The 20397-nt window shown below is 35.5% G+C and overlaps 1 protein-coding gene across 23 annotated transcripts in view; it reads left to right on the forward strand.

The window, feature by feature from the left end:
• The window catches only part of Slmap (sarcolemma associated protein), a 149738-nt gene extending 129879 nt beyond the window's left edge, over positions 1–19859 (forward strand). For 8 of the 23 annotated variants that reach the window (XM_020161563.2, XM_020161787.2, XM_020161938.2 and 5 more), the window contains 7 exons: positions 1043–1165; positions 2675–2749; positions 5455–5775; positions 6448–6565; positions 9517–9688; positions 14252–14386; positions 18002–19859. In XM_020161563.2, coding sequence (XP_020017152.1) covers positions 1043–1165; positions 2675–2749; positions 5455–5775; positions 6448–6565; positions 9517–9688; positions 14252–14386; positions 18002–18094 — 1037 coding nt within the window. In that variant the 3' untranslated portion in view covers positions 18095–19859. Of the gene's footprint in view, positions 1–1042; positions 1166–2674; positions 2750–5454; positions 5776–6447; positions 6566–9516; positions 9689–14251; positions 14387–16359; positions 16450–18001 lie in introns of all 23 variants that reach the window. The other 15 variants (XM_020161643.2, XM_020161865.2, XM_074044027.1 and 12 more) reach the window with 3 other exon arrangements.
• Positions 19860–20397: the final 538 nt, after the last annotated feature.

Here is a 20397-nt window from a genome sequence, read left to right on the forward strand (position 1 = left end):
TTATCTCAAGCTAGTGCTTGCCTAGCAAATGTGAAGCCCTAAGTTCAAACCCCAGTAATGAAAAAAATAAATAAAAATAAAAAACCCTCACCCCCATCCTTCCCCTAGAATCAAGTTTTGACAGAGGAAAATAGAATCAAATCTATAAATATATATGTATATAACATCTGAGACATATGTAAATGTATTGTGCAAAATTATTCTTAGCTCTATTTTGATAAGTTGAAGTTGTTATAGCTGAAGTACTTGCAAACAAAGTAATACACAAATAGAATGCAGTAGAAGAATATGACTTACCTGGTGATATTTGTCAGTCTTTAATAGCAGAAAGTTTTAATACAGTGAAGGATGAGCAGAGTGACTAGAGAGGAAAGAAGTTAGGGAAGTGACAAATTTAAGATGTAATGCAGGGTTTAATTTATTTCATTTCAACCACTTAAGTTAAATATTTAATAATTCAGCACATGTTTATCTGTTATGTATGTGGGGAAATGGTGATGAAAAGTAGTCACAGTAGAGATTTCAACCTAGTTTTTATTTTGTATTCCACAACTGTCATAATTCTGCTAAAATACTTTTCTTCTTAAGAGGTTTTTTTGTTTCTCTATTCCCAGTCAAGCGTAAATTTTTCTGAAACCAAAATTTTCAAGACTGATGAAGAATAAAAATATGCCTGTCTCACTGAATTTCAAGTCTTAAATTCCACATGAGTGAAACATATAATTTTATGTTTATATATTATAGTACCATTATGATAAATTATATATGCACATATATATGCATATATATATATATATGCACATATATATGCATATATATATATATATGCACATGTATATATGTATTTAATTGTATTTTTGTTCTTTCTCCAGGGTAAAATGACTAAAATGCTTACTATAATTTGCTTCTACATTTTATTTAACTCAGTGGTGCTATTATTTAACTATGCATGTCTAAACATGACAAACATTGCCAGTCTTTGACATACAGATAATCGTGTGATACTAACACTTGCTTTTAAAAATAAACATGTTTTTGTCAGATGACTTACAGGGGGCACAGTCAGAAATTGAGGCAAAACAAGAAATTCAACATCTTCGCAAGGAGTTGATCGAAGCCCAGGAGCTAGCTAGAACAAGTAAACAAAAATGCTTTGAACTTCAAGGTGAGATCAAGATTACTGTGGTTCATTAGAGGATGTATGGAGACAGTAGGATGTAGTTGGATGGCCCAAACTGAAGAGTCCAAAAGCATGGTGTATTGTTCCAGATCCACAATATTATTACATTTGTGATCATGGGATCAGTACAATGAAGAGCTACATTTGCTCTACCTCCTTTACATTGTTGATGTGAAGATCAGTAAAATCTCTACCAGTGAAAGATCTTAATAGTTAATTACACGTTGAGTGTTAGTTGAGTATTGCTTACCTGAAATGCTTGAGACCGGAAGTGTTTCAGGTTTTGGAGTTTTCAGATTTTGAAATATTTGCATAGACTTTACAGTTGAGCATCCCCAACCCAAAACTTGAACATTAACAAAATGCTCCAAAATCTGAGACTTTGAGCACAGATGCTCAAAAAGATTTTGGAGCATTTCAGATTTCAGGCTTTTGGATTAGGGATGCTCAACCTATACAACAAAAGAGAAAAAATAAAAATTTTTAAGTTTTAGTTATACCTAATGTTAGCTATTTAGTACAAAATAAGGGAAATTTGTGTTCCTTGTGATTTCCCTCCCCCGCCCCTTTGGTATGTTGAGAGAAACTGGGCAAGGTTAAGTTGTAGAATCTTCTGAGCCAGGTACAATAGTACATGACTGTAATCCCAGCTACTCAGTAGGCTGAGGCTGGATGATCATGAATTTGAGGCCAGCCTGAGCAGCATAGTGAGGCTCCTACAAAAAAAAAAAAAAGGAGTCTAACATAGACTCAATTCAATATCATTCAATAATTACCTTCTTAAAGTTAGTATCTTGGAGTCTTAAAGTGAAAAGTGAATGTTCTGTGGAATCATCAAGTTTCCAAGATGGCCTTCCTGACCTGGAAGAAACTGAAACTTTTGTTACTACTTTCTTCCTTTCCTAGTTTTTGAAGAAATTGGTGTCATGAAGAATTGAAGGCTGGTGTTATAGCTCAGTATAGAGCACTCACCTAGCATGTGATACACATCCACAGAACTGCAAAAAAAAAAGTTGGAATTTCTTTAACTTGAACCTTTTGAAGGGTCCAGGCTAATGTATTTAATCACAATAAAAAATATTTATCCGTCATCCAGTGACTTAGCTTAATGTTTACTGTGTGCTTGGCAATAAATATGAGGATTTCTAAAACTAAAATTTTTAAGCTCAAGAGCTGAAGGTGTAGCAAGCACGAGGCCCTGAGTTCAAGCCCCAGTCACACCAAAAAAAATCCTCAAGCAAATGATGATTCCCAGTTACCTCATGTGAAGACAGCACATATCAGCTTACTGGTGCCGTGTCTCACGTACATAGCTTTATTGCTTACTACTTTTTTATGCTCCTAAAATCTTAACAACTAATACTGATAATACTTTTTGCCTAACTTTTGTGTCTTTCATTAAACTTTAGGAGAAAGTTTCTTAGAAATTTCTGCCACTTGATTGTGTATGGTTTCATTAACTCATAATATTAGATATACTGTTTTTGCTTTCAGCTCTTTTGGAAGAAGAAAGAAAAGCCTATAGAAATCAAGTTGAGGAGTCTGCTAAACAAATACAGGTTCTGCAAGGTAGGGGCACCGCAGGGCTGCTTGAGATTGTTACTGTTTGTTTTCAGTGATCCAAAAACAATGGGAACTAAGAATGTAGAGGGTCCCCATGCTTTGGTTCTTCTCTAAAACCTCATAAAAAACTAGGATATTGGAGCTTTTTTCTTTTTGAAAAGATAGAAAGGAAGATTCCTTAGTAATCTATTCTTAGACCCTGAAATGGAAAGAGCAGGGGTGAAAATTTGGATTTGGTAACACTTTCCTGGTTATGTATTAAGTCCCTACAGAGAAAACTTTTGGACAAGAAAACCGAGCTACTCTTTTGCCTCCATACTTTTAGTTTGCTGGTAGTGTTACGCCTAATGCTCAAAGCACATTTGCATTGCAACAGAAATTATATACCACATGGAATAGAATAATGATCTCTTCACTGCCATCATAGATAATGGCTGCTTTCCATACCACCATTTTGCCAGGTCTCTGTCTGGGTTATCACAAGGTCATTACAGATTATCACCCCTGCCTGCCTGTGAAGAAGTTTACTTCAAGCTTAAACTCCTGAAGTTGTAATTGTGAGAGACACCAGGAGAGGACTCTGTTTCCCATGCCATTATAAAATTCCTAAAACAAATTAATTTGCATTCATGGCCAAAAAAGAAGCCAGTGTTATTTTAAAATTTTAATTTGCAAGGTCAGACGGGAAGAAATTAAGTAGACAAGTAATCATAGTTCAGAGGCGATGGCGGGTCATTGTGTGATTATATTTACCCAAAAATACCTCAGAGAAATGCTAGTCTTTTTAGTCTTCTGTATTTATTTTTGGAGTGGGACATTTGAGTGATTTAAAATTTTGAATTTAATTATGATCAAATTAGAATTTCTGGAGTAGGTTGTGTTTTTAAATTGCAAACTCTTTAAACTTTTACTACAGTTTAATGCCATTATCCATTAGATTATATACATATGATTTGCACCTATATTTCCATGTATACTGGATATGGGGAATTTACCCTAAAGACTCTGTGACACAGTGCTTCTTTTGTCTTTAAGCTGATGTATTCATGCATCATTGAGTGCCCTCTAGTGCCAGCATGTGTATTTCAAGACTTTATCAACAAGTTTCTGGTCATCTTATCTGGCCATTGTGCTTTTTCAGATTTCGAACCTGTTAACATCTTAGTCCTTCCTACAAAAGGTCTAATTTCTTCTTCCTTTCCCCCTCCTCCTCCTTTGTCCCGTCTACCCTTTTCTCCCCTTTTCCTTTTTTCTTTCCCTGGTACCAGGGATTGAACTGAGGGTAAACACTCTACCACTTGAGCCATGCCCTCAGTCCCTAATATTTTCTTTAATGCTTATTTATGTAGAATCCTCCCCCTCTTTCATTCCTAAATTGTCTTAATGATTTTATTCTCCTTCAGAAGTTTTTCTACCCATTTCCTTGTGTTATGGTAACCAAGACTGGTATACTAGTTTTGAACCAAATATGATTTTGTACAGATTGTTTCCAGTTTGAATTATGGGAGTATAAGAACAGGTCTTTGAAGATATGCCTCTTCAATTAGAGATGACTTTTATTATTTTATTGGCTCATTAATTCAACCAATAATTCTTCACTGTTTACACTATTGGATATTGAGGTAGAATAGTGAGCAAAACAAAGGCCCTACAATATACAATGTATTATCTAGAAGAAAAGATGAATGTAAGCTGGAGATGTGGCTCAAGTGGTAGAGTGCCTACCTAGCAAGTACAAGGCCAAGTTCAAACTCCAGTTCCGCCAAAAAAAAAAAAAAAAAAAGATGAACAGTAGAAAAATATGTAGTGTCCCAGGAACTTGTGGCTCACACTTGTAATCCTAGCTACTTAGGAGGCTGAGATCAGAAGGATTATGGTTCAAGTCCAGTCTGGGCAAATAGTTTGCGAGATTCCATCTTCAAAATAACCAGAGCAAAGTGGACTGAAGGTGTGGCTCAAGCAGTAGAGCGCCTGCTTTGCATGCATGAAGCCCTGAGTTCAAACCTCAGTCAAACCAAAAAATAATAATAATAAATAAATAAATATATATATATATATATGTATAGTATAATGCCTAATAAAGGCTTTGAAGGAAAATAAAGTAAGGGGCCAGAGAATAACAGTGCTTTTTTAAAACTAAGTCATCACAGAAGCCTGTTTTAAAAAATTGACATTTGAACAGAAAAGTAAATCAGGAACATCAATTTTTAATGTTTACCATTTATAACCAAGCAGTTCTACATCTAGAATTCGGCCTAAGAAAATAATCAGAATTTCATTGTGGAGCTGCAATGTATATAGTAATTAAAAGTCTAAAATGTCCAATAAAATCTTAAGGCTCAGTCAAATAAGTTACAGTGTAAGTATTTTTTCATTGAAAGATTTTCATCAGCAAGAGGATAGAGAACATTCTATAAGGTATATTCCAACTTAATGTTTATTTTTATATGTCTGTAAAAGCATAGGAAAAAACTAGAAGAATACAGACCAAAAATACTGATTTTCCTCTCTGGGAGGAATAAAAATCAATTTGTTTTCCTTTCACATATGTGTTTTGGCATTTCTGTATCAAGCATGGATTGCTTGTACAGCTTAGTCAAAAACAACAACTCTGCTGGGTAGGCTGTGCAGAAGCTACAATCCTGTAATTGGGCTGTTTTAGTCTTAATTCCTGTGGACTAAAAAAATGATGGATAAACATACTTTTGTAGCCCAACTGCAGAGGTTGCACATCGATATTGAGAATCTGCGAGAGGAGAAGGACAGTGAAATCACAAGCACAAGAGATGAATTGCTTAGTGCCCGAGATGAAATTTTGCTGCTTCACCAAGCAGCAGCAAAGGCTGCCTCTGAACGGGACACTGACATTGCTTCTTTACAAGAAGAGCTAAAGAAAGTGCGAGCTGAGCTTGAGCGGTGGCGAAAGGCAGCATCTGAATATGAGAAAGAAATCACAAGTCTGCAAAACAGTTTTCAACTCCGATGTCAACAGTGTGAGGACCAGCAGAGAGAGGAAGCAACAAGGTTACAAGGTAAGTAAATATATTTCACAGAAAATTTTTAACTTTTTTTTTTAATATAAAGTCATACTATATTACCCAGACTGGTCTTGAACTCCTAGCTCAAGTGATCCTCCCAACTCAACCTCCTGAATGCTGAACCTGTAGGTGTGCATCACCACATCTGACTACCTCTTAATTCTTTTTTTTTTTTTAACAGGCAAATAAATTTTTATTATGAAATAATATTTGATGTGATAGCTATCAAATCGTAATTTTTCTTTTTTTTTTCCTCTTAATTATTGACAGCAGTAACTTTTTAATTTGTATAGAATAACCACACATGTTTTTTCTCCCTTGATAGCAATCAGTTATATAAAGCAGAGCTTTACTACTAGATCTATAAATATATTCTTCAGGTCTACAAGTTCTATAATAAATTATAATTTTTATAATCTTATACTATTTAATGCTATTAAAATTATTTGTCATAAAACTATTAAGTGGAAAAATAATCCTCAAGTTCAAGGGCTAGAACTTAGAGGTGTAGATGCAAAGATAACAGGAGTCAAAGAATAGCAGTGTAAAACATCTATATGCTTTTAAGGGAGAAAAAGTATGTTCTTGGACATATTTCCCTTTATCTTTCAATTATGATAGAATTTATGTTTCTATATTAACAAATATGTTTTGGGACTGTTTTAGGTGAACTAGAGAAGTTGAAAAAGGAATGGAATGTATTGGAAACCGAATGCCATTCTCTAAAAAAGGAAAATGTTTTGCTTTCATCAGAACTGCAGCGACAAGAAAAAGAATTGCACAAGTACGTAAGAGTTTTCTTTTTTAGCTTCAAAATATTTACCTTAAATTTTTATCAATTAAATTTAATTTTGATACTTAAGTACTTTTTAGGAGGAAAATGTTCAGCCAGACTCTGGTTATTTGGCATATTAACCATGCTAAATAAATACTTAATCATGCTACCAACATCATCCTATATTACCCTTCCTTTTGGTCTGCTTGTGGAACACAGATTCACTAATGCTCCCTGTCCTACAAAAGCCTTTAGCAAATGGTGGATGTTTATAATTGTAGTTGAGTTTACTCCATAAACTAATGACAAATTGTTTTCTTTCACACCAGTGATCCCTTATGTTAGTAAGGGTGACCAGGAAACTATAATCAAGAATTTGTAAAATAAAAGGTACAAATTCAGCTTCTGAATTTCAAGTAGGGTGTGGCTGGGGAATGTAGCTTAGTGGTAAAGTGCTTGCCTAGCATGTACAAGAGCATGTACAAGGCTCTGGGTTTAAACCACAGCACCCCTAAAAAAATTCAAATAGGGCTATATGAGGAATAGTAATTTATAAGATAAAAAATTCTTTAAAACTGGTTAAATTCTTCTGGTATCTGAACCTATAAAGAAACTGATGAATGTAGCAGATTTGTTCCAGCAAATTTAGTGAAGTCCTGTTTTCCCACCAATATTTGTCATATTTAAATTTAAGATCAAAATTGGTTTCTTTAAAATTTGGTCCATTCCATTGTTTAAAAAACAATGTGTGTGTTCTAATTCAGAGTTGTAAATGCAATAATGTTTCTTATTGAAAGCACTCTTTATCTCAGCTCCCTCCTGCACCACACCAGAAAAACAGAGGTCATCACTCTCTTGTTGTGTGTTTACGCTTCTGGAAATTATTAAAGTTATCAAACATAGAAAACAAGCTTTAGGGAAAAGTAAAGACATGGATAGATATATCAGAAAATAATAAGCTTCATTATCTGTTTATAGAAAAATTGCAATGTCATTTATACAAAAGTAAGAACTGACTGAAGAAATAAGATGCACTGATTTATTCTCTGATGCTCCTCCTTATAACTTTGTGCTTCCAATATAAGTATCTATTAAGTACTTTTATTTTTATTTCCTGTGTCATAGCTTTCTTAAGTTTTTTTATATATTGTATGTATATTACTTTTTAAATGTGGGGAGATAATAAAGAATAAAACAAATGTTTGTAACTTGCAAAAGTTTGTAAAAGCAATTCCAGAATATGAACAGAACAAAATGAAGGGCAAAGCCACAAATATGCATCTGTGAAGAGTGGTCATCTGTGGAGCAGCAAATTAGGACAAATTGTCTATGAAGTGTGTAAAATGATAATATAGATGTCCAGGTTCGGGGCTGGGGATATGGCTCAGTGGTTAAGTGTTTACCTGGCATGCATGAGGCCCTGGGTTCGATTCCCAGTACTGAAAAAAAAAAAAAAAACGAATAAAATAGATGTCCAGGTTCTCAGTGAGTCCGTTTAGTTTGATACTTTTGGTTTTTCCCTTGGAGACAGAGTCTCACTATGTAACCCAAGTGTCCTCAAACTCAAAGTCTTCCTCTGTCTCCCAAGTGCTGGGGATTATAGGTGTGCACCACTGCACCTGACATGGTTTCATATTCTGTCAAGCAAGAAATGCCAATGTTTGATTACCATTGTGGATTGTCTTTTCTTGTTTTGGAAGTATTGATATTTTAAAGATACAAAGCTCCCTGATCTCTTTTTTTGAGAGGTGATTAATTGAATTCGGGCAGATTGTTAAATACTTTTTTTTAAGTATTTCAATTTGCTTAGGTGTTGAATCAAGTCTACAGGCTCCTTGTGAGTAGAAGTAAATGGTTTAAAATATTAGGCTCCAGTTGGACATGGCAATATGCTCCATGTAGTCCTAGGGACTTAGGCAAATGAGTCAAGAGGATTGCTCAAGCCCAGATGTTCAAGAACAGCCTGAGCAACATAGCATGACCGCATTCCAAAAAAAACAACCACAACAAAAAACTAGACTCCAAGCTGGGCACCAATGGCTCATGCCTATAATCCTAACTACTCAGGAGGCAGAGATTAGGAGGATCGTGGTTTGAAGCCAACCTGGGCAAATAGTTCATGAGACCCTATCTCGGAAAAAAAAAAAAAAACCTTCACTAAAAAGGACTGGTGGAATGGCTCAAGATGTAGGCCCTGAGTTCAAACCCCAGAACAGCAAAAAAAAAAAAAAAAAAAAAAAATCACACAATTTAAGCTGATGAATAGCTTCAGAAGTTATTGATTTCAACCCTCTTGTTTGAAAGCACAGAGTTCTGAGAATTACCTTGTGTTATTTGTGTGTATATAACATGGTGCCTGGTACAGGTACAAGAGCTCAGGAGGAATGGAGATGTGGCTAAAATGGTAGAGTGCCTGCCTAGCACGTGTGAAGGCCTGAGTTCAAACCTCAGTACTGCCAATTTTTTTTTTTTAAAGCTTAGGAAATGATTATTCAAAGAATAAAATGTTCCAAATAAGTAACTTGCTCATGGTCCCACAGATGCAGGACCAGGGTCTAGACCTTAGCCTTCTAGCTCCTTGTCCTGTGCTTTTCTCCCAATTTGATGTTGCTTCTCATTTGAAGAGGTTTGACTTTGCTTGAGTTGGCACTGACTCTTAAGAAAATAGTTGAAATATGTGTGTTTTGTGTATTTGTGGTACAATTAATATAATTTGGTATGTCAAAATATACAACTTATCATTTCCTTCTTTTTTAAAACTTTCATTCTTTGTATTTGATAGATAGCTATAAACTTGAAGAGGCTTTTTAAATAGTATTTTAACACATTGTACATATTGAAAATGTCTTGTTCCTTTTTTTACTTTTTCTTCCTGAAATCCACTCCATTTTGCTTAATGAAAAGCTTAAAAAATCTACTTCCTGCCTGTGAATAACCATCTGTCAATATTTGCATTGCAGTTCTCAGAAGCAGAGTTTAGAGCTTACGAGTGATCTCAGCATCCTTCAGATGACTAGGAAAGAGCTGGAGAACCAAGTGGGATCTTTAAAAGAACAACATCTTCGGGATTCAGCTGATTTAAAAATTCTTCTCAGTAAGGCCGAAAACCAAGCAAAGGACGTACAGAAAGAGGTAAAGCGAAAAGACATTATGAGGCCAGTTATGGTTGGACTTAAAACCAAAAGCAAATCAGATATCCATGCTAGTTAGAAATAAAAGGAAGCAGAGGTCACATTACTTGTCACAAAGTTGACACTTGGAGCATCCCTGCTTGGTGAATTCTAGCTGTGTATCATGGTCCATATATAGAGAATTCATCAAGAGGGTTTGGTTTCAAAAATATAAATATATGAAATTACATTTTAATTTTTTCTACCAGTTAGTTGACCTGTATGAGAAGCCCTTTGAACCTGAACACTTGATCCATTGTTTAGCTTTCAAAGAGAATATCATATTTAACTTAAAATATTTCTGGAGGCATACTATAATATAAGAACCATACATATCCTTTAGTGAAATTAACCAAAAAAGTTACTTAAGGGCTGGTGGAGTGGCTTAAGTGGTAGAGTGACTGCCTAGCAAGCATGAGGCTCTGAGTTTAAACCCCAGTACCACCAAAAAACTTACTTAAATTCTCTTAATAGCCAGGCAGCCAAACACATGTTCTATGACTTTTTACTTTGTCCTCTTTTCCCTTCTTCACAAATATGCACCGTCTGTTCTCATGTCATTTGCTTAAACCTCAACTTCTTGGGTAGCTTTTTTAAAAAATCATGTTAAGGATGGTGAAGGTTGACTTTGGAATGGAGGCCTTACCTAAGCAAGACAGGTACCTTTCCTTGAACTCGACAACAGAGCAGTAAAAGCTGTGCTCAGTTCTGTTGGCCTCATACTGTCTTCTGTACTGTCTCCTGGCCAGCTGGGGGATGCAGAAGACTAATAAAGCTTGTCTACTCATCAGGGACCACCCCAGCTGTAGACTCACTTAAAGGGAAGTTGACGACAACTCTTTGTCTTTAATAGTGAATTTTCCCAAAATTGTTTTTAGGAGATCTGTTTAATCAATGCAGTTTTTCTTTGCACTTTCCCTTCCTTATAGTGTTCTGAATTTGGAAATGATTGTTGTTCTTCTGTCTTCATGTTTGTTCCTAAAGAAAAAAACTGTAACATTTTAATTTTCATGTAGACATGTTGATTTTGTAATATGTTTGTCTTTACTTTGTTAAGGATATATGTGTGCTTTAGGAGAAATCTCATTTTATTTTATTGGAACACAAATTTTGTGCCAAAGTAAATATCCTAGTTTTTAATACTATAAGCACTTTGTATCCTTCCAGTCCATATCCCATAATTCTTTCAAAATTGGGGAAGAATACTGTGGTTGGAAGATGATTCTGTTGTATGTTACTATGGATGCGTTAGCCATTTTATTGCATTATTTGTTTGCCTGTTTTCAGTGCACTATGCTTCAACTGTTTCCACAAATGGCAGTGGCATGTTGTCACAGCATCTAAGTTGTTGATAGACTTTGGATTGCATTAAATGCAGCACATTTAAAAATATGTCTGAGCTTGTCAGTATGTTTCTTTCCTCTTTTCTTGTTCACTGTTTTCCATTGTGAAATGGTATATAGTCATCGTATTCCTCTGTAATGTCAAACTGCTCTTTCTGTTTGTCCTCATGGCAACATATTGGATAGCAGTCTGTAACTAAAATGTTCTTTAATGAGGTTCTTAACTCTGTGTAATCTACTGCAAATGTGTTATTTATTACCTTTTAGTAATGCACATCTACTCACTTTCAATAGTTCTTCTTTGTTCTCCTTTTTTCATAGAATCATGCTTAATACACACAGTATCATGATTATGTATCTTCCACACTGTAACAGACTAACCTTTTACAAGCTAAATGTAACAAGCAAGCCAAGATGTGATTATTTTTATGAAGAAGAACCAAAGGTGTTGGTAATATATTTCCTTCTTAATCAGGACTGAACTCATTTCTCATCTCAGAGTTAGAAAGCGAAATGGAACAAAAATGATACGCAAGTAAGGTGTGAAACTAAGGCTGCAGAAGGTGACTTTTATTCTGCTAATTAAATTTTATGTCTGTGGCAGGTTTTATATGAATATTTAACAAAGAAAAAATATAAGAAAAATATTTAATGCTCAGTATTAAAAGATGGTATATCATGTTTATATTTGATTTTACAAAGTATATATTTTAATTTAGTGTGAATATCTATAATTTAAGAATTCAGCCACCTGTGGCACATGCCTGAAATTCTAGCACTCGGGGATCTTGAGTTTAAGGTGAGCCTGGACTATGTAGTAAGAACTTGTTTCAAAAAAAAAAAAATACAAAACAAAAAATGGTCCAGGCATGGTGTCTCATACCTATAATCCTAGCTACTTAGGCAGAAATCAGGAGGATTGTGGTTCAAGGCCAACCTGGGCAAAAAGCTAGTGGGAGCCGTCCCTCCCTCCCCCCAGTCTCCACCAATCCGGGTGTGCTGACTCACGCCGATAATACCAAGTACATGGGAGCCTGCAGATAGGAAGGTCACAATCTAGCCTGGTCCTGGCAAAAAATTTAAGACCAGAGCACCTGCCTAGCAAGCAGGAATTCAGACCCTAGTACTGCCAAACAAACAAAAAAACCTGAGCATACAAACAAGAAATGAGTTCATAAACACTGAGCATATAAGCCTACTCTGCAAAGACTGACTCCACTGTCTTCCTCATCTACCATGTTGGACGTAAGCAGTGGAACCTTCCTGACCGAGCTGCTTTCCTGTGGTTCTACTTCTCAGCCCCTGGAATGGAAGAGTGATTAAATGCCTTGGTGTAAAGGGAATTTTGCAAGTAAAATGGAGGAAAGAAAAGTAAGGGAACATTTTGGTCAACAAAGCACTTTTTACTTATTTATTAATCACTGTTAAGAATCAGTTCATGGATCATTGAGAATTGGTTATGTTCTAAGATGCAGAAACTTGTCTAGGTAGACTGACTTTGCCTTGGCAGCTTGCCAGTAACCTTTTGCCTTCTGTAGGAAATCCACTGGCCTTCACATCAATGAAAAAAACCTATCATAAAGCCCATGAATTTTACTCCTTAGTTCATTCTCTAGCATCCTACCCAGGCTCTTCTGAGAACAATGTTAGGTAACAGGGAATGTCTTTCTTCTCTTTACCCCTTTGTGGTGACTCTTATCCCATGTTTTTTATACAGTTTCATCCTTCCTAAAATTTTTCATTATTGAGCATAGTGATGAGCTTCTAGTCACCCCAAGGTATTTGTATTTTTTAGAACACCATTATAAAGGTGTCCATTGTTAAGTAACTTTAGGACATAGATAGAAAGGAACTAGAAACCTTCCAGTCTCATAAGCCATCTGTAGGAAGAGGAGGAACTGTTCTGATATGTTATACCTGTGGTATATTTATTTTATATTCAGTCCTGTCTTTCTGTCTTCCTTCTGAAACATTCAGAGATGGCAGAGTGGGGAAGTGGACTTAGAGACAAAGGCACACTCAGCAGAACAGGGTCTGCTTTTTGGGAGCCCAGTTTGCATGTAAGGTGCAATATCTAGAAGTGGAACCAGTCTAGAATTCCATCTTCCTAGGGACATTTGAAGTAGGGTCCAGCTGGACACAGGTAACGCACACCTGTAATCCTAGCTACTCAGGAGGCAGAGATCAGGAGGATCATGGTTAGAAGCCAACCCAGGGCAATTAGTTTGTGAGACCCTATCTCATAAATACCTAACACAAAACAGGGCTATCAGGATAGCTCAAGTGGTAGAGCACCTGCCTAGCAAACGTTCAGACCTCAGTATTGCCAAAAAAACTGGCTCTCTAACATAGTGTCAAACCACACTATGTATCACATTCATCTCACCTCTGTTAAAAAGGAATCAATTGTTTTCCTGAAAGTCAGGTTATATTATTATATATTATTATTCACTAATATAATGAATGATTATATAGATATATAATGAATAATATAATGACTAAAATGGATGAAATACTGAACTGTTTTCTAGACTAGAAAGTGATATGTCAGCATGCTTCTCTATAGGAAAATGTCTATGAAAAGCAGGCATTTTTTAAAGTACTTTTAGTTGATATTGATAGATTTTAAGAGAGGAAAGAGAAATTTCTTTGCTTCATTTGCCTAAAAAACTCACTTATCCAGAATACTTTAATACCCAGTGACACTGGGTAAAGGGAGACCTATTCGAAGTTAATGCTTTTTTACTTCAGAACTAAAATAGCTTGACTGACCTTGCTTACTTACCAGGGAATAAACTCACACTTCCTAACATTGTCACTTATTTAGGCTATGTTTTTTTTCTTCACCTGCTTCTCTTTTGCTCAGTTTGGAATTTTCCTTTTCTCCCACAACTCACTTGGTGGAAAAGGTGACCCTTTGTTTCTAATAGAAACAAATGACAAAATGGTATATTCTGTTCATTATTTTTAACTCTGTGGCCAGAAAATCCTTACATAGAATCAAGTCAACATTAGAGAGTTCTTATTGTGAGTGCAAATGATTCTCATCCTCCTTAAAAGAAAAAGACTTGACTTTGGTGTTTTAGGTAACTATGTAGGGTCTGGTATATATGCCTGACTAGGACCATAACTTCATACTCATTTTAAGTCAAGTCTGCACACTCTTTTTTCTTTGCCTTTAGTATGAAAAGACACAGACTGTACTCTCAGAACTGAAGTTGAAGTTTGAAATGACTGAGCAGGAAAAGCAGTCAATCACAGATGAGCTCAAACAATGTAAAGACAACCTGAAGCTGCTCCGAGAGAAAGGAAATAATGTAAGTCTTTGCCAACTTGGCTTAGCTCTGATTGAGAGGAAGGTGAGAGACTTGATACTAATTTCCAGAGGAAATTATTACTAATTTGGAAAACTAATGGCCTAGGGTACAAATGAAGTATGCTTTTCATTATAAGGGTCTGAGAATCATTGTTCTATCAGGTTTTTTAGTAAGAATTTGCCCATTTAACTTGTTACCCCTAGAAGGGCTTGAGGACTACCTGGAGGAAGAATCTTGTTTGCAACAAAACGACTTACCCAGGAACAATCTGCTTTTCCCAGATGAGTCTGAAATTCTATCACTAGAGCCATCATCGGCTCCTGTTTCTTCCTTGCTAGGAGATGAAGCATTGTACCACTAGGGGCCTGTTTTAGGGACAGTAGTACATTCCTAAAAAGCTTAGCATCTATTTGGTATCCTGTAAGCATTAGTAAATAATTAGTGGATTTCTGTAGGGCTTTCTCTCTCTCTCTCTCTCTCTCTCTCTCTCTCTCTGTGTGTGTGTGTGTGTGTGTGTGTGTGTGTGTGTGTGTGTGTGTGTGAGAGAGAGAGACAGAGTGAGACAGAGAGATACAAAGAGGGGGGATGGAAGAGTGGGAAAGTGGAACATTTAATGAGTTGAGTTCAATAATACGTGTTTTTCATTTGTTAGGAAGGTCTTTAAAAAAGATGTTATACTAAATGAATGTTGTGTTGTACGTTTTGATGATCATTGCCTTTCGTGGGCCCTAACTGATGGATGTTCAGTGTGGTTGGTTGTGCTCTGACTTATTCCAAACTCTATCACAGCTTGCACACTGTAGTTGACGTGAGCCACATGCTTCCTGTGAAGGAAAGCACTCTGCTTAACTTGCAACACAAGTGCAAAAGAGTGATATTGCATGGCCATCCAGTTATGCAGTTGTATACAGAATGTTCATGAGTTGTGTCCAGCTGTCCTTCATTTAAGGAAATCACAGATTTTAGACAATAAAGGATTGCTGTTTAAGTAGAAGCCTTTTACAGATTGATAAATTGGATGTAAAGGCTTTACACTAAGCAAAAATGAATTGCATTTATTTTTTAAAATGTAAATTCCAGAATTCTTCTAAAATAATATAATAGTTGGATTACTTCTCTCTTTTGTATTAATTCATATCTCTCTGATTATGGAATTTCAGTCCACTTCCTGCTAAATTAACCTATGAAGACATCTAGCAGAATCAGAATACACCCCCACCTATACATTTAGGACCTTTTCAAATTAGCCTTGCTATTACTATTTATAGTTGTAAACAAAAAAGAAAAAAAATTCTCCTTAGGGATGAATTTCCCTTTTTTGTGATATTTGACTTATGGTTCTAATTCCCTTCCCATTTAAAAAATCAATTATATTTTGGTATCATAATGGAAAATCCTGAGGCTCAACTGCCTATGTTTACATACAAGTGTTACCATACACTGTGTCACATCTCTTACCTGATTTAGGAAGTACACATTATCACAGGGCATTTATTTTTAAGCTTGAAAGGAAATACCATCTTGTAAGTGGAGAGTTTTGGTTGAAGGGAAAAAAGATTTTTGATGGTGAGATAAAATAAACCTTAGCCATTACCAAGTGAAAAGATTGTCAAATTATGGATTAAGGATGTGGAACAAGAGTAAATACTGTTTAGCAGAGCATCACTTGATTAAGTGTTGTCATTGCTCTGTCTTGATGTGCTGAAATTTCATTAAGGTTTTAGGAACACACACCCACATTGACCAGCTGTTACATTTGAGCTAGTACTTTGCCAACATATATACCATATCCCATTATTCTAGATTGTGTTAGATGTCTTTACAATGTTTGAATCAGTGTGAAGTTTGAGCAATATACTTCTATTACCTCACTCTTCCTTTTCCTTCTTCCCACCCCCCCCCCGGGGTCTAAATCATCTTATCTGATTTATTTCATAGCATAAAATGATTTTAATATCCCTTCCCTTCTTTAGCCTTCCATATTACAACCCGTCCCAGCCGTATTCATCGGCCTATTCCTGGCTTTCCTGTTTTGGTGTTTCGGTCCATTGTGGTAGAGAAAGGTACAAGCACTACTGTTGAGTCCTTGTCTGTTTGTCCCCGTCACCTGTTTGTGCCATATTTGTAACATAGTGCATGGCAAAACCACACAGGTATTTTGTTACCTGAAGCAAACCCTTCATTTAGTATGCCATGTATTTGTGTCATACAATGAATGAACAGTCAACTAATCACATAACATTTTGTCTTGTTTCCTTTGTAGTAATGCTAACCATAAATTAATTCCAACCTAACCAGTTATTAATATGCTTCCTTTAACTGAGTCTTTACCTCTAGCAAACTGGAGTAAACAGTGAATTTCTGCAATATTAGTATCCCCTCCCCAGTTATGTGTTTAATCAGATTTGAATGAGAAATGAAGAGTTTGCATCTTTGAAGTTTTCAGCCAGCTTTCTTCCCTCCCCTTTCTTCCCCTTTCCCTTCTATAGTACAGAGATTTTTTGTTTCACCCTTTGCTGTTTGCACTGTGGCTATGAAGATGAAAGAGAATGAGATTAGCATAAGCCCCAATACTAACTGAATTGTGAGAGTATAAACCTTATCCTTTATCTTTTTGAGCCTTATCTGCAAATCAGAATATATTTTTTTTTAAAAACCAACTTTCTCAATAAAACTCAAGGAATAATAGTAAAAGTAAGGTACCAACTAAAGTAAGTTGATATTAATTATAAAGCCCTCTGGAAGTTAACAGGGAATAGTCCAACCATGCTTGCCTCTAACCAGCATGTGTTTTAGTAGAGCAGATGAAATGATCACATGGTTTTATTACATCTGACAGGTCATTATCAGAAGTATTAGACAGATGGGCATTTAATGACATTACTCCAACTTGACCTTCATCTAATTTTGTCTTCTTTGATTTCAAGTTAGAGAATCAAAGCCTCTAGACCATTTTCTTCCTATCATTTTACCCACCGAGTCTGATTTTCATTAGGAATAAACATTTTAGCTGGGCACCAGTGGCTCATGCCTATAATCCTAGCTACTCAGGAGGCAGCGATCAGGAGGATCATGGTTCAAAGCCAGCCTGGGCAAATAGTTTGCCAGACCCTGTCTCGAAAAAAAAAAACCACAAAAAAAAAAGGGCTGGTGGAATGTCTCAAGGTATATGCTCTGAGTTCAAACCCCAGTACTGGGCGGGGAGAGGGGTTGGGAGAGCAAAAAAAAAGGAAAGAAAGAAAAGAAAAGAAATTAGCATTTTAGGTAGAAACATACTACAGGCATCAGTTACATTGAAATCTGTGGATGTCAGGAGTAAATAAAGCAGAAAGAGCCCAGAGGGTATTTAGAAATCACTACTAGTTTCAACTATAACAAAGTTGAAAACTGCCCAAGACTTTCCTGGAATGTGTCAGGCTTCACAACAATGGTCCTGCTTTTACCTCTCCTTGTACTCTTATCTTTCTTTTCTTTTTACACGTTATTGTTACAATGCAAAAACAAGATTTTTCCAATACTCTGTTAAGTATTCAGGACTCTCTGGAACCAAGAGGTTAATAGGTATGAAAGGAGAAGGGAAAATGTGATATTGACTCTTGGTTTCTTTCCACACAGAAACCCTGGCCCTGGATGCCCATGTTGGCTGCCCTGGTTGCGGTGACAGCCATCGTGCTGTATGTGCCAGGTCTGGCCAAAGCTTCTCCATGAGAGTGTTTCTTGAGTCTGTACACCGTCCTCCCTCTAGAAGCTGGCATCACACTCATGCTGGGGACAAACAGAACCATTTTCTTCCTTTTTACCTCTTAACAGCAAAGTGCAAGAATACAGCTGTAGGGTCATTGCTTTAAATTATATAAAATGTATCTGTCTATAGAGAGGATATAAAATTGTGACTTTATTCTACTGTAAGCAATAATTTGCTTGCAATTTTTCATGTAATTTTTTAATTAGTATGTTGAGATTCTGAGTATTATGGTGGCCTAAAGTAGGCTTCTTGGTACACCAAATTATTTATACCATTAAATTTATGGGTATTTTACTCTGAATTCTGATGGCCAGATAATTCATTTTTCTGATTCGATAACTACCCACACCAAACAACCAATACATACATGGGAAGAGAGGCCCTGTGTGCTCAGTGCCTATCAGTTTGAAATATATACACACATATATATTTTTTACATATTTACGCCATTTTTACTTGTTATAAAACCACTGAGCTATTATTGGGAGCAAGGCTATTTGTGTGGATTTTTTTTTTTTTAAGGAAAAATACATTTGGGAAAATATTCTGTTATAGTGATAATTTGGGGAATATGTGCATACTTGTTCAGCCTTAATGTGACTTGAAGATGTGGAGGACATCAGCTTTGAAGAACTATCCAGGAGAGTGGGTATTTTCTTGAACAAACTGAAGTATTTCTGGGAGCAAAAACATAATAATTACACAATTTCAGTGCAGTCAACCAAACTGTTGATTCAATTGGAATGTAATTTATTAAACCTCGTGTATTTAAAGAGATATTTTTGTTAAAAGCCAAGTTGCTTTCTATATACAACATTTTAGGAAGCATGATTTTTTTTTTCTATCATCTATTCCTCCAAGCATGTTTAATTGTAGAAAGAATTATATCTCTTTAGATAAGCTTTTATTGACCTTATTTGGTTATGATGTTTCAGAACTAATTCACACTCAAGGTGAGCTGTTGTTACCTACCAACAGATTTCCTAGTTGGGTATGCAAATCATTATTTTGTTTTTATTGTTGTTAATTGGGACTTTCTGTTCATTACAAGCACTATTCCCAAGATTGTGTTCCATGCACAGAGAAGCACCTAAACACTGCTTGATGCTATAAATTTAAACACAGAAGTGAAAGTTCAGATATGGTTTTGTGCAGCACCATAGTTATGTCAGTAAAGTTTATTTAGGTCATAGAATATTCTAAAGTATCACATAGTTAAATTTTTCAGTCAGTAAAGACTGAGAGGGAATGTCAATGAATTGGCTTGAATGTTCTGTGGAAATACATAGGTCTAGCCAGATATTAAAATGGGTGTTTAGGATATAATTTGCCTTGTGATGCTTGGCAGTCATTGTTTATACTTTAAAAGTTATATTTTAAGCTATTTGGGATTGCTTTGGGAAGATCAATAGGTTTATGGAGGAAATAGTCACAAATGACTTGTAGAAAATACTGTCATATAGTCGATTTCATCATTTCTGTTACAGGAAGCCACTCTACCACAGAATGCTAATATGGCAGTGGTACCCAGTACCTCTTGTATATAGGTTATTGCAAATATTGTTCTGAAATGCTTAACTTCAAAATTACCTTTTTTAAAGTAAATAATTGTTTGAAATCTATTTTGTAAAGATATAAAGTACAATAGAATTTCTGGAGTACAGATTAAACTATTTGCACTAACACACGTGATGTGCATGATTTAATAAAATAACTTTACTCTCCCTATGCATGTTCGAGTTGAATATCATTGAAATTCTTAGTATGGACTCTACTTTTTAGTTGTTCATAATCTTCTCTTGAAATGACTCTTGATGCAGCATAATAATATATTGGGTGGTCTTCAACACTTAAAGCACGGCAGAGCTATTTCCTCCCGAGTTTTATTAGCTTTTCATTTAACTTACTACTCTAATTTTTCCCCTTTTAATATGGTTATTGTTAAAATGTAACTCACTTGCCAGGCAATTCACATTAAATATAAGATCTACTATCAATATTTACTTTATTCAAATTGAATAAATGGGTTTTTATAGTTACTTCCAGTTTTTCTCAAGATAAATGAGCCTATTCATAAGCAATACCTCCAGTTTTGTTCAGTTTGCTTCCAGGCTAAATAAAGAATAGTATTATTCTCTGGTAGTGATTGTCATTAAGAAATTTTAAGCATAGCAGTTAAGAATTGAATAACCTTATAATGATATGTTTAGGAATTACTCAAAGGTGCTAAGATGGAGTCAGAAAATGAAAAGAACATAGTGTATAA

The sequence above is a fragment of the Castor canadensis genome, chromosome 10 (genome assembly GCF_047511655.1).
Source record: "Castor canadensis chromosome 10, mCasCan1.hap1v2, whole genome shotgun sequence".
In the NCBI taxonomy this organism is placed as follows: domain Eukaryota; kingdom Metazoa; phylum Chordata; class Mammalia; order Rodentia; family Castoridae; genus Castor; species Castor canadensis.